Source organism: Acinonyx jubatus, chromosome D4 (genome assembly GCF_027475565.1).
Source record: "Acinonyx jubatus isolate Ajub_Pintada_27869175 chromosome D4, VMU_Ajub_asm_v1.0, whole genome shotgun sequence".
NCBI lineage: Eukaryota > Metazoa > Chordata > Mammalia > Carnivora > Felidae > Acinonyx > Acinonyx jubatus.
The window spans coordinates 21,568,259-21,590,324 of NC_069391.1; the positions used below are offsets into that span (position 1 = coordinate 21,568,259).

Sequence of the window (22,066 nt, forward strand, 5' to 3'; positions counted from 1 at the left end):
ATTATAGTGCCATCTGTCCCCTTGTCTTTCCATACTCTCCCACCCTGGTCCTAACCCCTGGAAACCATTAGTCTGTTCTCCATATATATAATTTTTTCATTTTGAAAATATTACATACAAATGCAATCATAATGGGTACCTTTGGCATTTAGCTTTCTTAACTCAGTACAGTTTCTATTTTAAGGAATACATATTAATGATTATATTTTCTATTTGTCATGGGATAATATATTAAAACGTTCTCCTTCCAGAAAAAATAATAAAGAATTATCTCTCAAAAAAAAAAAATATGCTCCTTCCAGATTCACCTAAAGGCTAATCTTATTTCTGACCTATACTGGCATCTTTCTATTACTTGTATGTCTTAAGAAGTCTTACCTGTAAACATGAATAGGGTAATGTTAGTTAAAGGTTAACTATCAATGCATAATGGAATGCCTTAAGGCAAATGTTCAAAAGCTACATTTTGTCCAAACATAATAATAGTGGATGAAGTGGATGTGTGTGTGTGTGTGTGTGTGTGTGTGTGTGTGTGTGTCTTCTCAGTGAAGGCATTTCAGGGGAATTTCTTTTTTTTTTCCCCCAGGGGAATTTCTTAGACAAATTAGAACAAAAACAAAAAGAAGCAAAATCTTAGAAAATTTATAAATTAAGTCATTGTAACTGTCTTACTTTTTAAAAGTTTAGAGCAAACAGAGAACACAATATTCTCTTCACCATCAAAAAGCCACTCGACAGGACATAAAGTTCTCATGACCAGCTAGGTCTTGTGGATGATATCTGATCATTCCGGAACCTCAGAAACTTTTGCTGAGATTATAGAAGGCCATGGTTTTCCCATGCCATTTGGACTATGGGAATATCTAGGATTCTAAAAGTGGTTCTAGAAGACCTAACTTCTATTCTGTCTACCGTTTTGAATCAGAGGCACTCACAAACCTAAGGCACTCAATCAGTGAGAAGTCTTTTGAACTTAGGACCAAAAGGCAAGAGAAATAGAAAGGTTTCACCTTGCTTTCTGTTGTGAGCTGTTTTCTTCTATCTATGCTTCTGTTGTAAAATGGGATGTTAAGTGTTTAGGAAATGTCAGTTTTGTTCATTAGTCAGATATGCTATCTTTACATTGGAGACTTTCCAGAGCTATTGTTAGTAATAGGGACAATGAGCTTCAGATCGATTTCACATTTATTTTTTAAAACTGAAATCTGTCAGCTATCTTAAGGCATGGGGCTAAGAGAAAGGCAACTTAAGAAAATGTAAATCAGAACAGCCTTTTTGGAATCATTTTGGCAATATTTATCAAACTTGAAAATGTTTATACCTCTTTGTTCTGCAATTCTACTTCTAGGAACCTATTCCTCAGAAACACTCATATGTGCAGAGATGCTCATATATATTATGTTCTTTGCAATATTGTTATTTTGAATTAGCAACTCTAAATTTCCACTATTTTGGAAGAGGTTAAATTAATTACGGTACATGAAATTATGACCTAGTATGCAGTATAAAAACAAATTAAGTAGGAGCACCTGGGTAGCCCAGCCTTTTGAGCATCCAACTCGTGATTTTGGCTCAGGTCATGATACCAGGCTCGTGAAATCCAGCCCCACCTTGGCTCTGTGCTGAGTGTGGAGCCTGCTTGGGATTCTCTCTCTCCCCCTCTCTCAGCCCCTCCCCTGCTTGTGCTCCCTCTCTCTCTCTCTCAAAATAAATAAATAAGCATTAAAAAAAAATAGCTTGTCTTGATGAATTTTTAACATCTGTCTGGCAATGTAGGGTGCAACTTAATATTGTATTTAACATATAAAACAAAATATATTTTATCTTTTGGAAAGAGGGATTGAAGTTAGATACAGTTCTTTAAAAGTAGGCTCCCTGAATTAGATACCTGAGCTATCTGAAAATTTTTTTTTTGCCAATAAATAATAAAGTGATTGAGGAATCCATTCAACCATGAAGGCTGGAATCTGATTTCTTGGTTATTTCTGCAGTGCTCGGCACATAGTAAACAATAAATAATGCCTTAATGATGGATGAATAGACAGTTTAAATCGTTTTAGTAGCACCTACTTATTTAAAAGCAGGATACTAGCAAAGATAGAGGATGATTGAGTGTCTCGTTACTTTTCAAATGAGGAGGCTGGGGGGGGGCAGCCCCTCTCTTCCTGGTCAGGTTAAGAATTTGGTTGAGGACAGCCTTTCGTGGCTCATGTTTTGATGAACTGTGAATTGGGAAATCATTGAATTTCAGAACCATACAGCATATAAAAGGGAAAACGATCGAGGTGCCACTACTTAGATACAAAATTTTGCCCAGACGAGAGGAAAGAGATCTAGTGGCAGTGAAACTGTGGGCAAATCACTCTACCAGTATCTACATTTTCACGTGGAAAAAAAAAGGGAATCATCACTCCGTCATAGGATATGTTTCTTTACATGAAGGGATATGAAAACCTGTATAAAATACTGGCAATATAGTGGCCCTTCCGTATTGTGCTACGACTATTTCGTGTAAATCCAAACCCAGACAGTAGGGTCGAATAGAGACTAAAACTGTACACAATTGAGAGGTTCTTAAGTTGCGGGCAGTCTGTTTCATCTCATTCATTTTAATCTCAACCTATCGGGCCACTGGGAATCCCAGAGATACACTCATAGGACCCGGCGGACGACCGGCGGGTCCCGCACTGGAGTTCGCACCGGCCCGGGTCCTGAACCCAGGCTTCCGTGGGTTGCAGGGCTCGGGGCTTCGGAAGACCACTGCCCGCGCCTTGCCTCGGTGCTTGGGGTCGAGCCACCGCCAGCCTCGCTCACCAGGAGCAATTCTAGCGCGGTTCTGGGGTCCTGGCGAGACACTCCTACCTACACTCAGGTGTCGGGTCTCCAACGCTCTTCCCGCCGGTAGACAACGGAGTCGGACCCAGGCAGCCCGAGGCAGAGTAGCCGGAAGGCCGGTAGGGCCCGCGGGTGGGCGGGCGGGACTGCAAAGAGAGAAGCACAAGGAGCGCGCTCCCGTGAACGCAGGAGGGAGGCAGGGGCGAGGCGCGCGCGTGCGCTGGGATGAGAGGCCGGGAGGCGGAGTCCTAGGGCAACGGCAGGAAGAGGGCGCCCTGGAGCCGAGCCGGAGGCCGGCTGGAGGCGGGGTGGAGGGAGGGCGTCGACGCTAAGGGGCGGGATGAGGCGAGGCGGGGACGCGCTTGCGGGGTGGGGAAGGTGGGGGCGCGGCGGTGGCGGGAGCGTCCCTGGTCTCCGCCTCTGTTTCCCACTCTCCTTCCACCTCCCACCCGGCGGGGCTCCGGAGAGGCGCCGCTTGCCAGTCCCCGGAGCCGCCCAGCTGCCGCCGCCTCCGCCCTCCGCTCGCGGTGAGCCCGTCAGTCCCCGCACCGTGCGCTCCTCAGTCTGGGCCATGGATGGGTAAGTACTCGGTGGCTCATCGGCTGCGCTTGCCCCGCTTCCTTTCGGCTCTCGGCCGGACGCGCCGCGGCCGGGGAGCCTGGCGCGGCGTTGGCGACCGGAGGAGCTGCCCCGGCCGAGCCCGACGGCGGGGCTTCCGCGCGGCCCGAAATCGTGGAGGGGCGGTCCGCCGCCGCCTCTCTTTCCCCCACGGGGCGCCCCCGTAATGTCCGCCCCTTCTCATCCTCACACCCGGAAGCGGAGGAAAGCCGGGTGCAGCCGCCGGGTGCCGGGGTCCGCCCTCCGCGCGAAGAGTCCGGAGAGCCCGGCCCGGCCTGCCGACACTTCCTCTCAGAAAATGGTGCGCGGCGCTGGGGGAGGCGGAGGCGGCGCTCGGGGCGGGCGTCCTCCCGCTTGGGGAGTTGCTGTTTACCGGTGAGGTGGGGCGAGCGCCGGAGCTTCCCCTGGCGGGGAGGCGAGCAGCCGCGGAGAGGCGGATGGCGAGTGCACGCGTCGGTGCACGTCTGGGCGGCGACCTGGTCCCGAGGCCAGTGCCCCCCGCGGATGTAGACGTGAGGGGAGGCGGGGGGGGGGGGGGTGTACCGGAGGAGGTCTCCCGACTTGGGCTGTGAGCTGTGCCAACGATATCTGTATACCGGGCGTCTGGACTTGGTGACCGTGGACGCTCTCCCCCACAACCCCCCAAAAGAAGCCCCGTGAATTTCTTCAGTTTTCGAGGAGCTCTTTAAAAGTTAATGAGGTCCGTGACCAAAGTAAAAAGATTTGGAATCGCCGTTATAAATATTTGTCTGAGGACCCAGGGATTTGTCGTGGGACCTGACAGATAATTTAATGTTTAAGGAAACGACTGGATTAAGATCTTCATAGATTAATTATTGTTACATATGTACATCAAGATTTTTAAAATATCTCCAGCTCTATTAGAGCTTGCAAATCCTCTTACTTATTCCTATTATGTATTTGAGGTTTTGTTTGGCCTTTTACTTGCTTTTGAGGACAAGATATCTGCAAACCTCTTGGTTGTAGAATATATGAAACTTGCTTAAACAGTAAAAGCCTTGTGCATGTTACCATATAGTTGATGATTGTTGCCATGCTGTGTAAAGACAATGGAATCTTCCAACAATTTTTGTCTTCGTTAGACTTCATTTATGTATTTTCACGGCATGAAGTGTATGGAATATTTGGGTTAACTCATTTGAATGCTAATTGCATACTGCTACTGACTTTAGACAAAGTGTGATTTTAGATTTCATTCATGGTTGTGATGTTCTTTATTTTGTTTTAATTTAATTGAAGCTATTTTTATTGTTTAATTGAAACTTTTCTGAGAGCATTGTTGAAAACTCACTGCACATCACCTTATTCAGTTACACTTTATATGGGTGCATAATTTTGCTGTTTTAATTATTTGTGTAATTATGCCAGTATTTCAGTTTAGAGAGGTTGTGAAATTGGTGTCTCACAGTGTGTAGTGTGTTGTCCGTTAGATGATTTGACTTGAGCTGTGGACGCAGGCTAGCTTTTGGTATTGGAAAATTTATAGTGATTATAAAGAGGACTGGAGTTCTGCATTTTGTGCAGTGCAGACTTACTCTTTTGGATAGTTTAATAACTCTCTCTTCACCCTTTATATGTTATTAAAGCTAAGAATGAGTTGTTTATTCGTTGAAATATGTGAGGCAGTAAGACAGATCCTGGAAGGTAAGTTCAGGACTGATACAATCTTAATTTTTATGCACAGTTATTTGACACATTTAAATTTCAGACAAATGAATTTCAAGTTTTCACCAAGTCTAAGGAAAAATTTTAACCTACATGGTTGTTTAAAACAAGTAAATTTGCATCATTGAGCAAGCCAGATTCATAAATTTGTTTACTTTTATTAAGTAATAGCGGTAAAGGTTCTTAATAATATGTTGAATTTAGTTAGAGCTTTAGGAGATATGGAGGTAAATTGTAATTGAAGATGGTTTCTTGGGGGTTAGAAGAGATGGATTTTTGCTTGGGAGAACTTTATAGAGTTTCTACACCTTGGGGTTAAGGGATGTGGTTTTGAACACAGTGAATTTTTGCTTCTAGAGGCTAATTAACTTTTTGCATTTTCCCACAGCCTGAAAAAGGTCCTTTTTCATTATTTCGGATAGTTAAAAAAGAAACAACAAACCACCAGTCATTGTATCTTTCTAGTTCTTCCTCAAATTCCAACTGTCTTTTGTGTGTGTGTATGTGTTCATTTCCTCCTGAGATAATTTATACTTAAACACAGTTTTGATGTGGTAGAGCTTTTTTTTTTTAAAGCAGATCTTTGAAATTTTTCATGTCTGAAATTTGATGTTTGCATTTATTTTAGTTCTGAGAGACTATCTTAGCTGTATTTTGGTGAGCTGTTTTGGGTGGTAGATGCAAATTTGCAAGATACCTTCTATTTCTGTAAAAGCCACTCAGTGGTTTTATTTCATTTAGAATTTTAAACATGATAATTCAGACCAGTGATTTAAAAGAATGAAATTTGGTGATTTTTAAGTTTTGATTTGGATTTGTTAAATAGAGGCAAATGGATAAACACATATTCATGTTATTGAAACACACCTATACTTTAATGAATACTAAAAGAATTTGATCTACTATTTGTTTCTTACCTTGCGGTTAAAGCTTTGCTTTTATACTCTGCTGTTGCTAGACTGACCCATCACTTTTCTTTGTATTAACATTTCATAACTCATCACATTCTTATTTTTATTAATTTTTATTATTATAGTGCTTTTCCTTTTTTCTTTAATCTTATTATCTCTGTCTTTTAAAAACTTGTTCTCTAACTTTGTTTTCCATTTTCTCTTTTTACTTTTTCCATACAGTGTTGTTACAGATCTTATAGCAGTCGGTTTAAAGGTAGGACTCTTTTACTATCCTTTCATAAGCTTTTTTAAATCTTAGTTTCAGCATTTTTTTTTCCAATGGTGAAATCATCTCACCTGTTCATAAACTTATCTGTTTTACTGTGTGATAATAATCTTTCATTTTTATTTAGCTCCAAAATAAGTGGATTTGTAGCTGATTTTGGATTTTATATATTTATGAAGAGGTACTACAGTATTATCTTGTATATCTAAAATGTGAACAAAAAGTTTAGCCCATAGTTTTCCTTGAACTATCAGAGTGAGTGTGTTCGATTTTGTTTTGTTTTGGCTCAGCAGTTAAATGTAACCTAGGCTGTGTTTCCCTGTCATGTTCTTTCTTATATCTTCTCTTGGATGTGCTTATGAGTAATACAGTAAGTAATAGTAGCAGCTAAGGTTTCTCTAATTCCTACTATGTGCCAGCTTGCTTTGCACGTATTTCACTAATTAATAACAGTTCTTCAAGGTAGATATCAATAAATTCCCATTTTAGAGATGTAAAATAGGTTCAAGGTGTGGTGCACCAAAGTTCAAACCCATGTCTTCCTGGTTCTAAAGCTGGACGTTTACCCCACACCCCATTATAACTGGCTGCCAGTAATAAGGGTTCTGTCTAGAAGGTGAGCAGCAGGAGAGCTGGATAATTAGTATTTGACAGTAATAATTCTTCTAAGTAATGTCACATCAGTTTAATCAGTTTTCTCGTTTATTGAATTCTAAACTATAAATCAAGTAAACAATGTTCATCAGTATGAGGTTTTTAAATATAAATGGATGTTTTAAGGTTTCCTTTAGCAATTTGATATTTGATAAACCTGTTGAGAATCTAGTTCTAGAGGCCACTTAATAGTTTGGATTACTGTAGAAAACAGAAATAAATAATTGATGTTTATATGTATTTTATGTAAAGTTGTTTAATCACTTTCTTCTCTTCATCATCTCTTCTTGCTAGCAATTTCAGCACTTCCACATTTGCAGTTATTCTATGTGGTGCTGCTCATATTCTTGAAACATCTTAAAAAATAAGCCTAGGGGCACCTAGGTGGGTCAGTCTTGTAAGCATCTGACTCGATTTCAACTCAGGTCATGCGTGATCTCCTGGTTCGTGAGATCAAGCCTCATGTCGGGCTCAGTGCTGACAGCATGGAGACTGCTTGGGACTGTGTCTCCCTCTCTCTCTCTGCTCCTTTCCTGCATGCTCACTCTCTCCAAATAAATGAATAAACTTAAAAAAACCCCCCACAAATACAGCAAATAGCATATGAAACTAACAGTAGGACTCTGAGACTAACATAATTGGGAACTATTGCTTACACTGTCTTTTGAAGTTGGGTTGAATTAGCTTGCTTTGGCAAACTTTAAACATATTTTATGAATTGAAAATAAATGGAGGAAACTCTTAGGTATGCTTCTCATCGTCATCGTCTTTTTTTTTTTTCTCACCACAGATACTCAATTCATTTTCTCTTTTGAGAATGACGCTAAAGAGAATGACATGGAGATTAGAAATTGCAGGCTCATGTCTAGAATCACTTTTGGTGTCTCTTTATGTCCCTGTGAGGGAAAGGATATTTAAAGTGAATATTGTTTTGGTCTTATCCAAAATGTAATTCGTGATACTAGTTTATCTGGCAAAAATGAGTAAGTGAGAAATTTAAAAAACTTACCATTTTGAAATTGAGAAATTATCCTTGAGGGACTGTTATGCCTGTTTTATTGTGGGGAAAAAATGTATCTTGATGATAAATAAAAGAAAAAGACTAGGTATAGCCACTGGATTTGAATACATGATTTGGATTTCTGACTACCTGTTTAGTAGCAAGCACTTTGGAAACAAAGGTCAAATCCTACTCTGAAGAAACAATATGCTGATTTAGTTGTTTCACTGGTCAATCTATATTTTTATAGACTTACATACTGGAAATGTCTGTAAAATTACTCATTATATGGAGAATTTCTCCTAAGATTGTTCTGCTTCTTTCTTGGATCCCATCCAAGGAATTTAGTTACCAGGTAATAGGCTAATAAGGCTCATAATTTGTCTAGATTGTATAAACCAAAATTAGCAAATTTAAATAAGTCTTTTGAGAATATCAGTTTCTTACCTTTATTTGCTATCTGAATATGATGATACAACAAATAGTTTCAGCCACTGGCAAGAGTGGATTTCAGGTTATGCTCCACAAGTTGCTTTCCCAGACTCAGACAAATAATATGAATTTCATTTTTAAAGAATTAAAAATACTCAATATAAAATCTTTTATTTTAGAGAAACAAAATGGAATTGTTTTTAGAGATGAAGTTATTGACTATGATATGTCATGAAGGCAGGAAATTTTGATATTTTCTTCACTACTGTGTTTCCAATGTCCGGCACATAATCTCTCAAAAAATACCTGATAAGTGAATGATAGCAAAATGGGCAGCTAGTTTGGTGACAAACGTAAAATGGAACCCAAGCCTTCTGATTTTGCTGGTGTTTCCTCAATTAGGTGTTACTGTAGTGAGAAAGAATTAGATCCATTTTTTAGATTGGAATTTTCTTGAATACAGATAAACATTTTCAAGCAGTTTAGGGACATACCATGTTTGAGATTTACTTATGTAGTTGTATACCCTGGATACAGCGTATTAATTTTTGAGCCTTGCCTAAATTATGCAGGAAAATTAATTTTGGGTACTTTTCACAAAGTATTTGTTTTATTGTCTCATGTTATTTCACGTTTTAATACGCTTTTAAAAACAAGCGGGGGCACCTGAATGGCTCAGTCAGTTAAGCGCCCGACTCTGGATTTCAGCTCAGGTCATGATTTCAGGGTCGTGAGATCAAGCCCCCAGTTGGGCTCTGTGCTAATACTGCAGAGCCTGTCTTGAGATTCTCTCTTCTGCCTCACCCCTGCTTGCTGGTGTGCTCTCTCTCTCAAAATAAACATTAAAAAAAAAAAAAAGAAACAGTGTTATCCTTTATTTTAAATTCTTTTGAATGAAGAACCAACTAGGTGACTATGAGTGATAATGGACAAGTTTCAAGAACTTTATTATACTGGGTGCCTGGTTGGCCCAGTTGGAAGAGCATGTGACTCTTGATCTTGGGGTCATGTGTTCGAGGCCCACATTGGGTGCATACATTATTTACATAAATAAAACTTAAGAAAAAAAAAAGAACTTCATTATACCAGATAAACCAAACTGTCTGCATTGTGGGTAACATAGCTTTTTGTGTATGCACCTAAGTGTATTTAAAATTTCCAGCTTATAGGTCATGACCTCATGATGCATGAGTTTGAGCCCAATGTCGGGCTCCTTGCTGACCATGCAGAGCCTGCTTGGAATTCTCTCAACCTCTCTCTCTGCTCCTCCTCCTTTTCTGTTTCTCTCTCAAAATAAATAAATAAACTTAAAAAAAATTTCCAGCTTACACTTTATTTACTAGTTGGTTTATCTGAAACTCAAATATTTTCCGTATTTGTAGTTATGTTTTCAAAATGCTGTAGTAGCTATTAAAACAAATGATTGATTAAAAAAATTTTTTTTAAATAAAAAAAAATTTTTTTTTTAAAAATATTTCTGAGAGAGAGTCCGCGTGCATGCATGAAGGAAGGGCAGAGAGAGAGGGAGACACACAGTCTGAAGCAGGCTCCAGGCTCTGAACTGTCAGCACAGAGCCCTCTGTAGGGCTTGAACTCACAAACTGCGAGATCATGACCTGAGCCTAAGTCAGGCACATAACCAACTGAGCCACCCAGGCGCCCCACAAATGATTTTTTTTAATGATGATTTTTTTATATGTTTTCTGGGTTGTCTTCCTATTTTATTTTATTAAAGTTTATTTATTTATATTTGAGGGAGAAGGAGAGGGAGAAGGAGAGAGAATCCCAAGCAGAGCCACACTGCCAGTGTAGAGCCTGTCGTGGGGCTCAAAATCGCGAACCCTAAGCCAAAATCAAGAGTCAAATGCTTAAGAGACTGAGCCACCCAGACCCCCGTTGTCTTCCTATTTTAATTCATTAGATGCATATAGAAAAACTCATGTTTAGGAAAGACTATTAATTGGTTTCTGATAATTATCATGCCTGTTAGTATAAAGGGAAGAACAATATAACATATTTAAATTGATTTTGAAGATTGGGTTTTTTTTTTTTTTTTTTTGCTTGACCAGAGCTTAGCAAAGTACAGACTGTGGACCATATCCAGCTTGCCACCTGTTTGGTAAATAGTTTTGTTGGAACACAGCCATGCTAATTCCATATTGTCTGGTGATTTTCATGATAGATGGATAGAGTTGAATAGTGGTAGCAGAGATCATATGACCACAAAGCTTAGAATATTTACTTTTTGGCCCTTTTCAGAAAAAGCTTGCCTGCTGCAGTGCTTGAGCTATACAAAATAAAGAAGGCCTTTACTGGATTTTTTTTTTTTTAATTAAATCGGGCTGTAATTTGCATAGAGTGAAATGCACAGTTTTCAAGGGTACAGTGCAATAAATTCTGAGAAATGTATCCACCTATGTTTCCTACTCCCCAGTCACGGCCATAGAACATCATTCCAAATATTTTTGTTGCCTTTTTTCAGAGTCAGTTTAGGCAACTGTTCTGATGTCTATTAATTTTTCTGTTTATGAACTTTGTATAAATGGAATAAAATATTTATATGTCATATATACAGTAAAAGCTCTTTGATGTCTGGCTTCTTTTACTCAGCAAAATGAGTTTTAGATTCAACCATGTTGCATGTATCAGTAGTTCATTATTTTTTATTTCTGAGAGTATTCCTTTGTGAATGTATTACAATATTTAAAAATCTGTTCTCATGTTGATAGACATTTGGGTTCTTTCCAGATTTGGACTGTTGTGAATAAAGCTGCTTTAAGCATTTGTGTATGTCTTTGGATAGATGTATGCTTCATTCTACACCATATGTAGGAATAGAATTAGATATGCATATATTTAAATTTGTAAGAAACTGTCAAACTGTTTTGTTAAATGTTGTACCATTTTGTACTCGGACTAGCTTTGTATTATGGAGTTTAGGTTGCCTGCATCCTTGTCTACAGTTGGTATTGCCAGTCTTCACTTACCCATTCTAGTGGGTATAACCAGAAAGGCTGACAGTATCTCATTATAGTTTTAATTTGCATTGACCTCATGACTGATGGTGGTGCTTACCTTTTCATGCTTTTCTACTTTTTCATGTATTTATTAGTCATTCACTTATCTTTTGTGAACGTTCATTAAGTCTTACATATTTCTTAATTTATTATTTTTTTTAAGTTTATTTATTTATTTTGAGAGAGAGAAAGAGAGAGCATGCAGGAGGAGCAGAGAGAATCCCAAGCAGGTTTCACACTGTCAGCCTGTCAGCTAGAACTGTGAGAGCATAACCTGAGCCAAAACCAAGAGTCTGATGCTTAACCGAATAAGCCACCTAGATGCCCGTCCTATCTATCTATCTATCTATCTATCTATCTATCCATCCATCCATCCATCCATCATCTATGTTTACTTATTTATTTTGAGAGATAAAGAGAGCATGGGCAGCAGTTTATTTATTTTGAAAGAGAGAGGGAGAGAAAGAATCCCAAGCAGGCTCCACACTGTCAGTGCAAGGTTCTGTGCAGGGTTTGAACTCCCAAACCGTGAGATCATGACCTGAGCAGAAGTCAGACGCTTAACTGACAGAGCCACCCAGGCGCCCCTGTAAGGTCTTTTTTCAAATCCACTCTGACAGTCTTTTAATCGGTATATATAGACTCTGCACACTTTAAGGGATGATTTAGTTGGATTAACATCTATCTTGTTCATAATTGTTTTCTGTTGTTAAAATCAACCAAGTAAATTTGAAGATCTAATTGGATTTACTAAGGGGTTTATGAATCAGCATTCCAGCTAAGTAGAGAGGAGCTTCAAGGTGTTGTACAACATAGGTTTTGATAGGAAGGAAGGTGGGGCAAGCTATTAGCAAAAGAAAAGAAAGGATTGTTCAGGCAAGGTCACCTTCTTTTACAGGGGTCTTACTATGTAGATTACTCCATCTTCCTTTGAGGGATTGAGAGGGCCCTGTGACAGATGGCCTCATTGATGCTCATCAGAAAGTTCCTGACTGACCAATTAAGACTCCAATTCTGAGGGAGGTTGAAACTGCTAGTAGGTTAGGTATTAAGTCCAGACTTGGTGATTTGTCATAAGTGGTGCCATTTGGGGCCTGCAGTTTTGTTTTGTTCTTTCTTTCTTTCTTTCTTTCTTTCTTTCTTTCTTTCTTTCTTTCTTTCTTTCTTCTTTCTTTCTTTCTTTCTTTCTTTCTTTCTTTCTTTCTTTCTCCTTCCTTCCTTCCTTCCTTCCTTCCTTCCTTCCTTCCTTCTTTCTTTTTCTTTCCTTCCTTCCTTCCTTCCTTCCTTCCTTCCTTCCTTCCTTTCTTTCTTTCTTTCTTTCTTTCTTTCTTTCTTTCTTTCTTTCTTTCTTTCTTTCCTTTATATGCAGTTTATTTATTTTGAGAGAGAGAGTATGTGTGTGTGTGTGTAAGTGGGGAAGGGGCAGAAAGAGAGGGAGAGACAATCCCAAGCAGGCTCTACACTGCCAGCGCAGAGCCCAATGCAGGACTCAAACCCATGAAATAGTGAGATCATAACCTGAGCCAAAACCAGGAGTCGGATGCTTAACTGACTGAGCCACCCAGGTTCCTCCTCATTCTACTTTCTTAATGGGTGCAGGGTTTCTGATGAGAAAGAAACCTTGTAATTCTTATCTGTATTTCTCTATATGGAAGGTATTTTTCCCCCTATGTTTTTTGCCCCCAAGATCGTCAATATTTTTTTTTCTTTATTTGAACTCTATTTGAAATAGGGTTATAAGGGTTTTCTGTATATTCTAGGTGTAAGTCCATTTTCAGATATATGTACTGTGAATATTTTCTCCTAGCCTTGTGGCTTGCCTATTCATTTTTTAATGGTATCTTGATAAATAGAATTTAATTTTGATAAATTTCTTTTGCATTTTTTGTTTTTGGCTTTCTATGTCTTGTCTAAGAAATCTGCTTATCCCAAGGATATAAAAATATTCTATTTATTTGCTTTAAGCCTGTACTTTGAACTTTTAAGAAAGGTTAGGTTTGAGATGAATCTCAGACTTGTTTTTGTGTGTGGTGTGTGGTAGAGATGGAGATTCACTTGTTTCCATATGGTTATATAATGAGTTTGACACATTTGATGAAAAGATTTTCCTTTCCATGATGAATTGTATTGGTACCATTATTTGAAAATTAGTTCACCATTTGTGAGTGTGTCTATTTCTACACACTGAATTCTTAACCATTATCTATTACTGTGTTAATGTCACACTGTCTTGATAACAGTAGATTTATAGTGTCTTAAATTCAAGTAGTGTTAGGTCCTCCCAACATTGTTCTTCTTTATCAGTATTGTTTTAGCTATACTAAATCATTTGCACTTTTCTTAAAAATTTTACAATCTGCTTGTCAGTTTCTATTTAGAAACTGGGATTACTGGGATTGCACAGACTATCTAGATCAATTAGGGAGACATTGATGTTTCAACCATACTGAGTCTTGTTACCTGTGGAATAGAGTATCTCAATTTTTTTTGGTCTTCTCTAATTTCTTTTAGTGCTGTTTTGTAGTTTTCAGTGTACAAGTTTATATGTATGTTTTAAATGTATCCCATTTTTTTTTGTATGGTAAATTATATTTTCTCTTCAATATATAGAAATAGTTCTTTGCACATTTACTTTGTAACTTATGGCATTGCTGTTACTGTATTTTTTTAACTGCGTAGGATCTTTTTTTTTTTTTTGTACATGACCATGTCATCTGTGAGTAGAGTTTTATTTTATTTTATTTTTTTTTGAATTTTTTTTTTCAACGTTTATTTATTTTTGGGACAGAGAGAGACAGCATGAACGGGGGAGGGGCAGAGAGAGAGGGAGACACAGAATCGGAAACAGGCTCCAGGCTCTGAGCCATCAGCCCAGAGCCTGACGCGGGGCTCGAACTCACGGACCGCGAGATCGTGACCTGGCTGAAGTCGGACACTTAACCGACTGCGCCACCCAGGCGCCCCGAGTTTTATTTTTTAAATTCGAATCTGGATGATTTTTTTTTCTTGCCTTAATCCAAAATTAAAACCTCCAATATAATGCTAAGTAGAGGTGACAACATCCTGCTCATAAAGGTAAGTAGTCTGTCTTTGTTACCTGTAGGTTTTTCTTAGATGTCTTTCTCATCATGTTGAACAAATTTTTCTATTCATTGTTTTTTGTTAAAATGAATGGGTGTTGGATTTAGACCTTTCAAGGAATTTGTCATGTTGGAGCTCCTTATCTTGTTAATCCCTAGGATCTGTAATGATTTCCATCTTTTCAGTTCTGATCTTGATAATTCATGGTGGGTTTTGTTTTTTGTTTTTTGTTTTTTTTCTGATTGGTATAGCTAGAGGTTTTCAATATTAATGATCCTTTTTAAAAGGCAATTTTTGGTTTCATTTATTTTCTCTTGGTTGAGTTTTCTGTTTCATCACTTTTACTCTTTATTATTAAGATTTATTTTCTTACATTTTCTGTGGGTCAGGAATCTAGGTATGGCTTAGCTGAGTCCTCTGACTTTGGGGCTCTTATGCTAGACTGCTATCAAGGTGTTGGTAGATGCCGCTGTCATCTTCTGGGGAAGAATCTGCTTGCAAGCTCACTCACGTGATTGGCAGGAGTCAGTTCCTCCTGGGCTGTTGACCTGAGGGCCTCACTTCCTTATTTGTTGGCTAAAGGCTGCCCTCAATTCCTTGCCATGTGAGTCTCTCCATAGTGCAGCTTGCCTCAGCAACTTGCTTCTCCCAAGTAACCAAGAGACAGAGTAAGAGTTAAGCAGAAGTCAGTCTTTTGAAACCTAATCTGGAAGGGAACAATCTATCACTTCCGCTAAAGTATTCTGTTCATAGAAGTAGGTCACTAGGTGTAGCCTACATCTAAGGGGAGGGAGTTAGGCCTGGGTGTGAATGCTAAGCAGTATGGACCATCTTAGAAATGTGCTTGCTACTCCAGAAGAGAAATTGTAGGCTGGTGTAGGGATAATACACATGTTCAGCTTTACTAGATAGTTCCAAATTACTAATGGCAGTGTTTGAAAGTTACTGTTACTACAAATTCTCACCAACACTTGGTATTTTCACTTAAGATACTTCCAATGTAATAATTTTAATGCTATAAATCTTCCTCTTAGCATAGCTTTAGCCACATCCCAAAAGTTTGATTTGTTCTGTTTTCATTTTTATTGAGAGTAAGTAAAACCACAAGAAAGTAGAAGGAGATAATAAGTAACAACTGAAATGTACAAATTCCTTGAAAGACAGAAAATAGCAGATGACCAAAACTGACATGAGTTGGAAAGTATTCCCTTTTTTTTAAAAAGAGTTTGTATGGGGCACCTGGGTAGCTCAGTCAGTTGAGCGTCCAACTTCAGCTCAGGTCATGATCTCATAGTTCGTGAGTTCAAGCCCTGTGTCAGGCTTTGTGCTGACAGCTCAGAGCCGGAGCCTGCTTTGGATACTGTGTCTGTCTGTCTGTCTGTCTGTCTCTCTCTCTCTTTCTCTCTCTCTCTGCCCTTCCCCCTGCTCACACTCAGTGTCTCTATCAAAAATAAATAAACATTAAAAAAATTTTTTTAAAGAGTTTGTATAAGATTAATATTTCTTCCTTAAATGTTTGATGAAATTCAGTGTAACTATTTGTGGGTGCATATTTTTGGGTGGGAAGGTTTTTAATTATGAATTCGGTTTTTAAAAATAGATCCTGTGTTAATTCAGATTTTAAATTTCTTTAGCTGTATCCCACAGATTTTGATATACTGGGAATTTCTAAATATTTTGGGTTTTTCCAGATATCTTCATGTTACTGTTTTTTTTTTTTTATAGTACTTTGAATCATTTCAGTCTTTTTACATTTCCCGAAAATTTTTTTAATTTTTCATTTTTAGAGAGACAGAGAGAGCTTGAGCAGGGGAGAGGGACAGAGGGAGAGAGAGAGAGAATGAGAATTTTAAACAGGCTTCATGCTCATTGTGGAGTCCAATGTGGGCTTCATCCCATGACCTTGGGATCATGATCTGAGGCAAAATCGAGAGTCAGTCGCTCAACTGACTGAGTCACCCAGGTGTCCCTCCTGAAATCTGTTTTAATGTCGAGTATATGGTGTGTATGAATGGTCTATATACACTTTAAAAGAATATATAGTTTACTTTTGTTGAGCATATTGCCTTTTAAATGTCAATGAGATAGGCTGGTTGATAATTGAAGTCTTCTGGGGTGCCTGGTTGGCTCCACTGGTAGAGCATCTGACTCGTGATCTTGTTGTGAGTTTGAGCCCCATGTTGGGTGTTGAGATTAGATTTCTTAAAAAAAAAAAAAAAAAGATGGCACCTGGAAGGTTCAGTTGGTTAAGCGTCTGGCTCTTGGTTTTGCCTCAGGTCATGATCTCACATTTCATGGGATCAAGCCCCGGATTGGGCTCCACACTGTCAGCCTGGAGCTTGCTTGGGATTCTTTCTCTCTCTTTTCCCCTCCCTCTCCTGCTTGTGTATATTCTCTCCCTCTCTCAAAATAAACAAACTTGGGAGGAAGGATGAAAATTCAAGTCTTCTGATATCCTTTCTGATTTTCTTTTTTTGTTCTGTAAATTACTGAAAGAGGAGAGGGTATTGGAATTTCTATCTATACTTACAGATTAAAAAAAAAATTCTTTGTAGTTGTGTCAGTTTTTGATTTGTATTTTTGAGTCTCAGTTATTAGATGCACTCATATTTAGGAATGTTCTATTTTTTGATGAATTGACTCTTTTATTATTTGAAATATACATCTTTATTTTCAGTAATAATTCTGCCCTAAAATCTACTTTGTCTGATAGTAATGTAGTTATTCCATTGTTCTTGTGGTTAGTATTTGGTATTTGGTATATCTTTTTCTTGTTCCTTTTCCTGTTCTTTTAATCTGCTTTTTGTCTTTAAGGTAGGTTAAGGAATAGATAACCCAGACAGACAACAAGGTAAAGTAGCAAGATGGTGGTATTAACATCTTAACAACTTGAGAGGTTGAGTTCCAAAAGACTGGCTTCTCTTGCTGTCTACTTTATTCACTCTGATGAAAGTGAGGTGACATGTTAGCTGCCTGGTGGTCCACATACAAACTGAATACTGCCAGCAGCAACTTGACTAAACTTGGAAGTGGATCCTCTATTTCCTCTACTGAACTTTGAAATTATTACAGCTTGTGAGAGACACTGAGTCAGAGGATCTAGCAAAGTCATGCCCAGATTTCTGACTTATGGAAATTGAATTAAAAAATACTTGTTTTTTATCAGCTGCTGAATTTGGGGGTAATTAGTTTGCATCTGTATATAACTAATACAACTACTTAACTCAAAGTGGTAAATAAATATTGAAAAAAATGAATACTAAAATAGCTTATTAATATCCAAATAAGATTGCTTATGTAAGTGCAGATACTTTTTGGTTGTCAGTCATTATGCATATGACTTTTTTATATGACCACATTCTCTCTTTCTAATAGCTTACCATGGTTTGTATATACTTTGATTTTCCTTTTTAAAGGTTTTCTTTTTTCTTAGTGTACTAATGTGTATTTCATTGATAACCGTATTTTTTTTTACTTTACACTAAATTTTTTTAAACCTTTTTATTTTAATGCAAACATAGGTTGCAGAATAGTACAAAAAACCTGTGTAACCATCACCCAGTTAGCTCACATTTGCTCCATTTGTTTCATCACTCATATTCATTTGTTAATATTCTCTACACACACACACACCTTTCTCTAGGTATACATACATCTCTACATATATCCTTTTTTTTCCTTCTGATTGTAAATTGGCTAATGTGATTGTCATCTAGGTTTCTCTACTATTAAGTTACTAATTTTCCCTCATAATCAATAATTTGTCAGTAGAGTCTTTGAAACTTCATTGATATATTATCTTAATTTATTTAAAGTTTATTTTTTTAGTAATCTCTATATCCAACATGGGGCTCAAACTCATGACCCCCAAAATCAAGAGTCACATGCTCCTCCTGCTCCTCCAACGGAGGCAGCCAGGCATCCCTTATTTTACTTTATTTATTCTCTAACTCCTAAATACTTCAGAGTATATTACCTAAAAACAGAACTTTTCTTTACATTACTATGTATAATTATGAAAGTCAGAAAATGTCAAAAGGTTCCTCAGTCCTATTTTTTTTCTTTTTCTTAAGTTTATTTATTTTGAGAGAGAGCACGCATGAGCAGGGGAGGGACAGAGAGAAAGAATCCCACTATTGGCGTGGACCCCGATGTGGGCCTTGAACTTACAAACCATGATGAGATCATGACCTGAGCTGAATCAGATGCTTAACCGACTGAGCTACCCAGGCACCTTGGTTCCCCAGTCTTTTTGATTCATGACATTGACATTTTAAAAGAATACAGGCATTTTATTGTGTAGGGTGTCCGTCACTTTGAGTTTATCTGTTTCTTCATAGTTAGATTTAGGTTGTATATTTTTGGTAGGAATACCATAGAAGTGATGTTATGTTCTTCTCAGTGTATTGTATTAGAAGGCAAAGGATGTTGATTTGTCCTGTTTTTGTAATGTTAATTTTAATCACTTGGTTAAGGTATTTGCCAGGTTTTTCACTGTAAGTTTATTAATAGTTTTTCTCTCAGAAGTTTGAAAGTTTGGTTGCTCTCACCTGTAAAGCCATCTGGGCCTAGGTTGGGAGTAGAAGGTGAGAGGTCTTTATTTACTAATTCACTATCTTTAATTCGTATGGTTTAATTGAAGTTCTGTGTTTCCTCTCATAGTAGTTTTGGAATTTTATATTTTGTAGGAATATATTCATTTGATTATTGATTTCTTAAGCTTTTATTCTGCAGTTCATAATACTCATGTTAATTTTAATCTCTTTAGTCTTTTGTTATTCTTTTTTTATTTGGAATTGTTTTTTCTCTCCTTGATCAGTTATGCTAGAGGCCCAGGTTGGTGTTTTAAAAGAACCAGCTTTTAGTTTTTAGTAATCTTTAAGTGATTTTTCAGTTCTTGATTTCATTTGTTTTCTGTTATTTAAAAATTTTTCTTTTTTCATGTTTGGGTTTGTTCTTTTGCTCTTTTTCTAAGTTTTAAAAAAAAATTTTTTTTTAACGTTTATTTATTTTTGACACAGGGAGAGACAGAGCATGAACAGGGGAGGGTCAGAGAGAGGGGGACACAGAATCTGAAGCAGGCTCCAGGCTCTGAGCTGTCAGCACAGAGCCCCACGTGGGTCTTGAACTCATGGACCGCGAGATCATGACCTGAGCCGAAGTCGGCCGCTTAACCGACTGAGCCACCCAGGCGCCCCTTTCTAAGTTTTTTTAATTGGATAGTTAATCCACTTATTTTTAAATTTCTTGTTTCAGCTGTAAATTTATCTTAAAGTACTAAAGCTCGATATCACAAGTTTAGTATCTGTGTTTTCATTTCATTATATCTTAAATATTTTTATACTTAAGACTTTAAAATTTTCTTTTTTTAATTATTTTATTTATTTTAAACGTTTATTTATTTTTGAGAAAGAGAGAGAAACAGAGCATGAGTGGGGGAGGGGCAGAGAGAGAGTGAGACACAGAATCTGAAGCAGGCTCCAGGTCTAAGCTGTCAGCACAGAGCCCGACACGGGGTTCAAACTCATGAGCTACGAGATCATGACCTGAGTCAAACTCGGATGCTTAACCAGCTGAGCCACCCAGGTGCCCTGAAAAAAATTTCCTTTTAAACCCAAGATTATTTACTGGTGTTAAAATTTTAGTTTCCAAACATTAGCTACTCTTTTATTGTCTGTAGTTTTATTTATTAAAAAAAAAATTTTTTTTTAATGTTTATTTTTGAGAGAGAGAGAGTGTGTATGCACAAGCAGGAGAGGGGCAGAGAGAGAGGGAGACACAGAAACTGAAGCAGGCTCCAGGCTCTGAGCTGTCAGCACAGAGCCCGACGGGGGGCTTGAACTCACCAACTGTGACATGACCTGAGCTGAAGTCGGACACTTAACTGACTGAGCAACCCAGGCACCCTGTAATTTTATTGTAGAGCCTCTGTTCACTATATTCTTTTGGATAAAATTGGTATTTCTTTTACAAACTAATGCAGGAGTTGGCAAACTGTGACTCAAGGGCTAAATAAGAGTTCATTGCCATCTGTTTTTATAATACATCCTGCAAGCTAACATGGTTTTTACACTTCCAAATAGTATTAAAAAAAACCGAAAGATTACTATCTTTCATCCCAATGTTTATAGTAGCACTATCAACAATAGCCAAAGTATGGAAAGAGCCCAAATGTCCATCGATGGATGAATGGATAAAGAAGATGTGGTATATATATACAATGGAGTATTACTCGGCAATCAAAAAGAATGAAATCTTGCCATTTGCAACTACATGGATGGGACTGGAGGGTATTACGCTAAGTGAAATTAGTCAGAGAAAGACAAAAATCATATGACTTCACTCATATGAGGACTTTAAGAGACAAAACAGATGAACATAAGGGAAGGGAAACAAAAATAATATAAAAACAGGGAGGGGGACAGAACAGAAGAGACTCATAAATATGGAGAACAAACAGGGTTACTGGAGGGGTTGTGGGAGGGGAATGGGCTAAATGGATAAGGGGCACTAAGGAATCTACTCCTGAAATCATTGTTTCACTATATGCTAACTAATTTGGATGTAAATTTGAAATAAATAAAAAAGAACAAAGATTACTATCTTGTGACAGGTGAAAAATTGGTAAGATTTGAGTCTCAGTATCTGTAAATAACTTTTCATTGAAACACAGCCATGTTGTGTTTTGTCTATGGTTGCTTTTGTGGAGTTGTGGCAGAGACTCTATGGCCTGTAAAGCCTAAAATGCTTAATATTTGGCTCTTTATAAATAGTTTGCCAAGCTGATACAGTATCCTTTTTGTAAGTGTATATTAGGTGGATGTCTGGTTTTGCAGTAAGTGTATCTGTTAGTTCAAGGTATTAATTGTATTATTTGTTTTTTTCTGGTCATATGTTGTATGTTTTGTTGGTTTCTTTTTAAGTTTATTTATTTAGAGAGAGAGCGAGAGTAAGAGCGAGCAGGGGAGGGGCAGAGAGAGAATCCCAAGTAGGCTCCACACTGTCAGCACAGATCCTGATGTGGTGCTCAAACTCACAAACTGCGAGATCGTGACCTGAGCTGAAATCAAGAGTTGGATGCTTAACTGAGCCACCCAGGCACCCCTGTTCTATTGATTTCTAATAGGAACGTGACATTTCAACTCAACTGTTGATTTATCCTTTTTTCCTTATTATATTTCATCATAATAATTATGATCCAGAACTTTAGTCTTGGGTTATACATACTTTCTCATTTTCTCTAGAACTCAACTTTTTTTTTTTTCCATAACAGTTTAAACTTCAAGGTATCTGATGACTTTTGTTTTTTAGGTCTCTTGTATCATCTCTTAGATTTGTTTTTCAATTGGTTGAATACTTTTTTCCAATAAGTTTATAACATGTATCTTTGTGTGGCAAATTTAGTAAGGCTTTGTATCTCTGAGAATATTTTTAGAAAAGAACAATTTAAAAAGCTTTCTTCTAACTTGTTCTGTCACTGACACCTTTGGGTTCTCAACTGCAGTCTGTAGCTTGCTCATCTCCACATTATGTACTAAATGAAAATGGGACAGTATTTATAATT

The 22,066-nt window shown here is 37.9% G+C and overlaps 1 protein-coding gene across 7 annotated transcripts in view; it reads left to right on the top strand.

Moving 5' to 3' along the window:
- The first annotated feature begins 3,186 nt into the window (after positions 1-3,186).
- Positions 3,187-22,066, top strand: part of PTBP3 (polypyrimidine tract binding protein 3) — a 119,140-nt gene continuing 100,260 nt past the window's right edge. For 2 of the 7 annotated variants that reach the window (XM_027034832.2, XM_027034833.2), the window contains exons 1-2: positions 3,188-3,414; positions 6,273-6,306. In XM_027034832.2, coding sequence (XP_026890633.2) covers positions 3,407-3,414; positions 6,273-6,306 — 42 coding nt within the window. In that variant the 5' untranslated portion in view covers positions 3,188-3,406. Of the gene's footprint in view, positions 3,415-3,809; positions 3,829-6,272; positions 6,307-22,066 lie in introns of those variants that run through there. The other 5 variants (XM_027034836.2, XM_027034837.2, XM_053204796.1 and 2 more) reach the window with 4 other exon arrangements.